The sequence below is a fragment of the Pteropus alecto genome, unplaced genomic scaffold, assembly GCF_000325575.1.
Source record: "Pteropus alecto unplaced genomic scaffold, ASM32557v1 scaffold78, whole genome shotgun sequence".
NCBI lineage: Eukaryota > Metazoa > Chordata > Mammalia > Chiroptera > Pteropodidae > Pteropus > Pteropus alecto.
In genome coordinates, this window is record NW_006443124.1 from 5,433,956 (window position 1) to 5,442,489 (window position 8,534).

At 35.8% G+C, this 8,534-nt stretch overlaps 1 protein-coding gene across 1 annotated transcript; it reads right to left on the reverse strand.

The window, feature by feature from the left end:
* Positions 1-3,376: 3,376 nt before the first annotated feature.
* Positions 3,377-8,529, reverse strand: PURA (purine rich element binding protein A; the record flags this gene model as incomplete). Its single annotated transcript, XM_015597946.2, has 1 exon — positions 3,377-8,529. A coding segment is annotated over one exon (846 nt), but the record flags the coding sequence as incomplete, so codon positions are not given.
* Positions 8,530-8,534: the final 5 nt, after the last annotated feature.

The window sequence follows — 8,534 nt, forward strand, 5'->3', positions numbered from 1 at the left end:
TAAATATACTTGAATTATGTAACTGAAAAATAATATAGCAATTTTTATCTTAAATAACTTAAAATGCTCCTGGGATACTAGGAACAGAAATCTAAATACAATCAATTCACCCTACAAATGGCATAAAAACTTCCAAGATGTACTAAGTTATATTATTAACATCTTCCACCATTGAACTCTTGGGAATTCTACAATATTAAAGTAATAGAGAAAGTGGGAAACAAAGAGAAACTGAGTTTGGGGGGGTATGTTGTCTAATTTCAGAAATATAGTATTCTGAGGGTCTCATAAGGTCCACAATGTTAGATGATTGCTAGGACTGCAAATGTAAAAGAAATAGAAAAGATAACTAGAATTGAAATTTAGTGATTTCATCTGGTTTATAGTCCTCTTCTAAGAAATTTATGTGGACCTCAGGTCAAGGTTCTGTAAAAGCAAGGTCTAATATGGATCTTTGTGGAGTGCAAAATCAAATGATTTTGATCTAAGGACCATTTTGAAAAGTAAAACTAAAAGTAAAACATTGTAACATGAGCCCAAGAGAATAGACAGTACATATAATATATATTTCCGATAGTTTAAAAGTTATAACTGAAAAAGTTTGAAATTTTATCTTTTCTCTCAAAATAGTAAGTTCCCTGCACCAACTTGCCTTGACCAGAAAATTGCCATTCCGCAATTATGCTACTTAATCTGTCCAGAAAAGCAAACATCCTAAACCTGAAAACAGATTTGTATAATGCATCATCATCATGATATCTAGCAACAAACCAACAGCATAACCAACAAGGGACCCATTTTCTCAGGCTTTATTGAAACCTCCTTAGTGAAGATCAACTTTATTGTCCTTAGCAAACAACTCTCACTTAAGACTCCACCTTAGTATCTTTTCCTACCTCCAATAAAAATTTCGCCTACTTTACCTCCAACCATTCCCTTATATACCTTTTACACTCCCATACACTAACACATCAAACAGCTCTCCTCTTTCGGCTCTCAAATTTCCAAACCAGTAAGTTCTCAGCCCCCAGTAACTTACCTAAAATACACATACTTTTTACTCTCTTCAATTCACAAATTCCTTAACAATTTTGATGACCTTCAAAGTGTCAACTTAAATCTATGGGGAAAACGGCACTCAGAAAAACTACCCGATTACCTCATAATAAAGAAATCTTTCTGGGGTCAGTTAGCTATATTCTAAAGCAAGAGTCAGCAATTTCTTTATTTCCTTCTTAAGAGAGTAAGCTTGAGTGCCATTGGCAGGGCTATGAAAAGGAAAATAATAAAGGAGAGAGAAAACAAGGAAAAAGGATGGGAGAAAGAAAATGCCAGATGTATATGGTAGGGAGGTAGGTCAAATGCCACCAACTATCTACACTGGAAATTACCAACCCACTCCAGCTGAATGGGAATTTAACTCAATCTCAACATGTTTCTAATAATTCATTAGCTGAAGACCACCACTGTTTGACTAAGTCAAGATGAATACATAAATTACACCTGTCCATTAGGTTTGACTGCCACTTCACAATAAGGACATCTTAAGTCCTCTTAAGATCCTCCTGCATTAATTCAATTTAGACCAAAACACATGCTAACAGGAGTATTTTCATGTTTCTCAAAATTCTAGAATATAAAGGTTTGGTCCTTGAACTTGGAGGCTTCTTGAATTATTAAAGTGCATTCTAAATCAAGAAAATTAAACTCTTTAGCTTAAAATTTTCCCATGAAATCCTACAAAAATTTAATAAGCAAATTACTAATCATCGAAACAAAGTATGTATTCATGAAAATGCAAAATTCTTGCGCTTCCACAATGAGTAAAATATTTCTGGTCTGTAAGAAGTTATTTTATTTTACAGAGTATCACCACCATGTTTCTACCTATCAAACAAGACAATTTTCCACAAAAGCAAAGCACATCAGGAAAAAGAAAGAAAATACCAAACATAATATGGGGACAAAATAAGAAAAAATGAGTAGCTATGAAATTTTTAAAGAAAAATGTTAACGAGTGACTTTTGCCATACTCAACTTTCCTAAAGACAAAAACTGCCTAGACCATTCAACATCAAAACTTGGTAGTTAGATTAGCAACTGAAAGATGACATACTGTTGACTTGAAACCAATCATATCTTTCACTTTTCATCTGGTTGTTCTTGCACCATAAAATTCTACCTGACTCAAGCTAATGCTAGTTTAGACAATCTTCATTTAGCCCATGATAATTAAATTTATGTTCAAGAACAACGTGTCAAATGTCCTAGGCCTTAAATTTAGATTTTTAGGATCAATAACTCCTCAAATATTAAAATCAGCTGTTCTTAAAAATATTTTTTAACTCTATAATTAATGCTGCTCTGTGAAAACAGTAATTTTAATAGCAGTGATCACTTTAGTTTTTTAGTGTACTTCATTATATATGGCCTATATTCAGTTAACTTGCAATGAAAAAAAAATACCATAATGTCTAATTTAAAAATGGATAAACTTTGACAATTTGCACAAATAATTCCAGTGAATTAAGCAATTCTAATAAATTTTCTTTCCTATTCATTTCACTCTCATGGAGAAGTACATATATACCCAAATTATTAAGATATTCAAATTTAAAGATAATCAACTGTAAATGTTATACTCAGAGTTATCAACAATTGTTCCAAACCTAAGTTGCTAAAGATTCCCTTGTCTTAGCATCCTTTAATGTAGAAGCAGGATCTCATTCTGATATTGAAAAGACTCTGAAAAAGGAAAAAAAAAAATTAGATTTGGTATCTCATCTTTTAGGGGGAAAAAATCTTTAAAATATGTTCACATGTATAATAAAATAAATTGTGGAGCTATGAAAGCCACCAGAGCAACAATTTCAGAAATTTTCATTCTAAAATCATCTGGAAATGTGTGTGTGCATGTAAGTAATATTTAAAAAATGAGTGGGAATATTGATGAAGAGAGGGTGAACCATTTGAGGGTGATAAAAATAATCGTGCCTGTAAGTGGGGTCACATGGCTAGCAGAAAACCTTAAATGTTATAAAAGAAAATTTGTTGCTTTAGAAAGTTTCAGTAGTGCCAAATGCAAAATGTTAAAGCACAGAAACAATGAATGAGGTAACCCCCCAAAAAACATCAAGTTCTACTAAAAAAAAAAAGGAAGAAAAAAAATTGACATATGCATCTTTAATAGAACAAATCTTAACTGACTTAAAGATTATGTAAAGTGTTTGGGTCGTAGAACCCACCCAGATTCTCATTATCAACGGACTTATTTTTTCCCCTCCCTTCCACCCAAATTTAGTTGTTTTCCTGCAGAAAAGTATAGCATTCCTATATTAATAAGAATAAGAAATGAAAACAGTGAGTACAACTGATATAGATCCATTGACTTTTATTACAAATGTACTTGATCACTTGGCTTCAAAAAGTTTAAAATCAATACCCTATATTCTGTATGCCAGTACAAAGCAAACTGTTTTACAAATTAAATACCTAAAAATTTGACAAAAATATTAAAATTTGATGAAAAACAATTATAAAAATCCTTAAACTCTCTCTTCAAAAAAGGAGGCAGTCTTCCCAGTCCTATTATACAATATTAATAATATTCACCATTTTTAGAATAGGTAGCTAAATTATATTTTTCTGTTAGCATACAAAACTCTTAGGCTAATAAATTTTATTTGTATATGCTCCAGTTAAGTTTGTGAATGCCATCTGATTGCAATATAATCAACTATCTTTAATTGAATCCTAATTTACACTTATTTAATAATTTGCATAGTTTAAAAGGGATAAAGGTTATTCTACAACTAATTATCATAGGCTATTACAGTGCTATTTTTCAAGGCAATAAGTATTTGCTCCCAAATGAAATTATCTGTTTTCTCTAGGCAGGGGTTAAAATTACTAGCAGCTTTCTCCATTACCTGAAAAATCAAATTGGAATAGTTAGCCATCTCTAGATGTGAAGACCTAAAAAACACACTGAAATATTTTGCACTTTGAGTCAAATTTCAACCCCTGCATGGGATAACTAGAAAGTGAGACTTTCAAAGTTTATTTTCCCTGTTAGTTTTGGTTTCTACTCTCCATGGCTTTTAAGAAGCTGGAAAAGTCTGTCTTTCCTGACTCACATTGTTTTTTTTGTTGTTGTTTTTTTGCATTTGGCAAATGTTCATCTACCTCCAATCTGTATCTAGTGGAGGAAAAGCCGACAAGGCTTTTCTTATAAACTTCCTTTGTTGTCAAAGGCATGTATAATGATTTCTACAGTTCTGGTTAGTTAACTTTAGCTCCCTCTGTGGCTGGATGACTGCTGCTTCTAACATCAGCATGATAAATAGGAGGCACAAATAAAAAGTAGCTTAAAAAAAGATTTGGTGATTTAAAAGAAAAAAAAACATCAAACACACACACACATATATATGGGCATTTCAAATCTGGTGGCAGATCTCTAGATTAAATTACTTGACAGTGTCTCTCATTTTAAAGAACGTCAATATTGCAATGCATTTCAAGTTTTCTTTTATACTTAGGCAAATAATAGTTAAACCAAGCTCTTGGACCTTAATTGTAAGACAAAGTAGATCATTAAAAATAAGGCATACTTGTCAGGAATTAAGTTTTGTTTGCTTGTTTTTGGCACATTTGATCATACTGTCTTCTATGAATAACACATATGGTCAAATATACCAACCATTTCCTTTTGTTTCAGCACAAACAGGGTTCACCAACTATTAAAAAAAAAAAAAAAAAACAAGGAAAAACTCCAACATAAAACACTGAGATATAGAACCTTGGTAAAGTACCGAGCACCTGGGGACAAAGGGTGGGGAAAGGATGAGACAGGAGAGAGAAGGGAAGGTTGGGAGGGTGCTTAAGGAGGTAAAGTGAGATGCAAAAAAGAGCATCTTTACAGTCATTTAGTCTTTTCTAGGATCATCTCTTAAGTCTTAAAAGATTTGCATGTGGATTTCTTTTTAAACCCACCGACCATAAATCAGACAATGGTTTCAAAATCTTTGTAAGATTGTATTTAACTGTTATAGTGTAAAGACAATAGCACAATATATGTGCTTCTTGATCTGGTAGAATTCCAAGCAGAATCTGAAGTCTATAGGTAAGAAAGGCTTCACTTTAGGTAACTCTGACCCTAAAGAAAACCTCATGAAAGAACTCGCATCTCAAAGAAAGGACACTTTGCCTAAGTTTGCTGTTTTTGTTGACTTGCACTACTTATTGCTGGCTACTATGAAACACTGACCTAGGAGTACTCCAACAACCTGTAGTACAAGGCTTAACTTTAAGAAGCTATAGTAAACAAGAGACAAAATCAAAGCAATTCTCTTTCCTAACTAGTAACAGCACAGAGAATGCAGTCTTTTCCATATCACAGTTAAAGTACAGTGAACAAAACAGCTCAACAAACCTTAAGACAAAAAAGTGCAGGTTATTAATGTTTACATGCAGTTGATAAGCATTCCAAATGTCACATTATGCACTGTAAAAGCTCAACTTTACTATGTGGAAATAAGAAAATGCACCTTGGGGGAAGGGGAAAAGCAATTTAATCATTTCCAGTGATTTTGTAAGTAAAGAAACTCCTAACTATTGTACGGTCACCTCATATTTAACATTGTATGAATATTAAAAGCAAACAATTTAATGGGAAAATGCACAGTACAATGGAAATAGCTTGTTATTCAACACATACAGTAGATCTCGAAAACAAAGACAACACACTCAACCAGGGAGCTTAAAAATATCAAATCAAACCCAAAGAACCAGCAGAAAAAAAAATCCTTCAAAAAGACAACTGTTTCACCTTCCTAGGCCAATGCTTTACAATGTGAGAAGCACTGACACCTTCCAGCTCCTACAGGTGGTGTCTCCTACATACAGCAGTTAGATCTATATGGCTGGATTTGCCAAGAAACAATTCCATCCCCAGAACGCTCTGTCAGACAAGATCCTTATTTTTTAACCAATGTACTTTCTACAGAATTCCAAACCAAAATGTACTGTTTAAGGCATCTTTTTTTATAACATTTTCTCTTCACTCAAAGATGATAGTCATGCAGCAGTTTAATGATAAAAATATATTAATATTTTACTATACAGCAGCAAGAAGTTAGTTGTCAATTAAAAGCACACGAACATCTTTAAATGAAAACCTGTAAAAGACTATCGTTACAAACAATTTCAGTTTGGAGGACACCAGTTTGGTAAAGTGCTCTCCTAAGCTTTGCATTTTCATACCCTACACCTTGAATATATGAATTATAGAACAAACTTTTGATAGAAGGCTTGTACACTTGGGGAACACAAATACACTTAGCATATAATGTAGCCAGTAACAACTAGCACCACAGCTACATGGAAATCTTTTACATACACCAACTTAGCTTGGCTTTCTTTTTAAAATGAAACTCAGAATCCATGGCTCAGTAGGATAACTATAATTGTGTTGCTCTGCTTTTTAACAGGTCTACATAAGTTAATAGCACTGGCAAAAATCAAAGGATAGCTTCAGACCTCTTACAAGTTTAGGAGACAGTGCTAGTGACCACAAATAGACTCACTACCTGATGTCCAAGTACAGGTTCACTGGAAATTGCTGCACGTTAGTTAAGTTTTTAAAATCTTTCTACACATAATAAAAAAAAATATATTATGAACGATACAAGTACATCTCATATACACAATAATGACAAAACGCCTAATTAGTCAAAGCAAACAGATGCAGAAAAATATTATGGGAGATTTCCTTTTTCTCTCTTTTTCCTTTTGCTATTTGAATAACTTTGGTTCCAACCATAAAAATCACAACTTAGCAAATTTCATTTAAATGCCTTTTTTAATAATTTCTTCATGTTCACAGAAGTTTCACTGACCATTTTTATATGTTTAAGGTCCAGATGCAATGCATATTGTATAAAAGAGAGCACTTATTGTTTACCTTGCATGAATTAAACCTACGTACCTTTAACTCTACAAACTTCTGCATAACATTTAGACAAAGCTCAGACACACAGCATGCCTAGCCCTCATATATATACACATCTCTAATCACAGGTATATAGGGTGTCAAATATACTATAATAACCTCCATGTAAGGTTTGAAATTTGGTAACAAAATGAGAAAAACTAAAAATATTATTTTACGTGTTCTAAAATATCTCTTTTTTGTGCTAAAGTCAAATGTTAGCTCAACATGAAAAGGACTTTTATATAATTCAGCAATATTATAATCTTGACCATTTTGCAAACACTTTTAATAATAATAGCTTAAACGTGTACAAAAGTTCTTGGTTAATTAGGGAAATAAACACTCAGTTCTTTATATTTTTTAATCAAGTAGGAAACACAGTTCATATAATGTTATTACTTTTTGTATTTTTTTGTTTTTAGCAGCTGCTTACTGTTTTATATGGTGGATAAAGTGGACAACATCCAGCGATGGGTGGCAAGTCAAGAAGAGAAACTGTCAGTTGGTGGAGGTTCTGTGGGTGGTGCTCCCTTGGAGTTAAGTTTTTTTTTTTTTAACTTTTTTACTTTTTTATTTTCTCTCTTTCTTTACAGTATATATATATATATATATGTATATATATATATTTGTGTGTGTGGCTGTGTGTGTGTGTGTGTATGCATGTGTGTGGGGTTTTTTTCCATTCAGTTTGATCAATCTTCTTCCCCTTCTTCTTCACCCTGTAGGAGCAGGGTGGCAGCGGCGGTCTCCTCCTGCTGCTGCTGCTGCTGCTGGTGGAGCTGCTCACAGGCAGCTCGCTTCTCTCTCTGCTTCTCTTGAATCTTCTTCATCTCCTCTGAGTACTTGCAGAAGGTGTGTCCAAACTTGGCCCACACCTTGTAGGGCACGGTGATGGAGTTGCGGTAGGTGGGCTTCACCTCGCTCACTCGCATAAACACGCCGTACTTGTTGGAGCCCACATCGAAAAAGAAGCGCTTGTTGTCCACAGTCAAGGAGGTGCCCTCGGGCAGCTCGGCGGGCTCCTCCTCCACTCCGTAGTCGTCAATGAGCTTGGCCAGAGCGTCGCGGAACTCGATGAGCCCCTGTGCGGGCAGCGCAATGGTCTGGCCCTGCGTGGAGCCCAGGCCGGGCCCCCGGTTGACCGTCTGGCGGATGCGCAGGAAGCGGCCGCGTTGGTTCTCCTTGAGATCCATGTAGTACTTGCGGTTCTCGCGCACCAGGAACTCGCTCTTGAGTGCCCGGCGCGGCTCGTCCTGCGCCTGGGCCAGGTCGGGAGGCTGGCTGGGGCCCAGCTGCGCGTAGTGCTCGATGAAGTCGCCCAGGTAGTCGCGGAACTCGGCGGCCACGGCCATGGACAGCGTGAGGCGGCTCTTGGAGCCGCCCGCGCCCACCTCGGCGATCTTGAGGAAGCGACCCTTGGCGTTCTGCTTCACGTCCAGGTAGAAGCGCTTGTTCTGGATGTCCAGCCGCTTCGAGGCCAGCTCCTGCGTCTCCTGCTCGCCGCCGCCACGGGACGCGAGCTGGAAGCCGCCGGGCCCGCCGC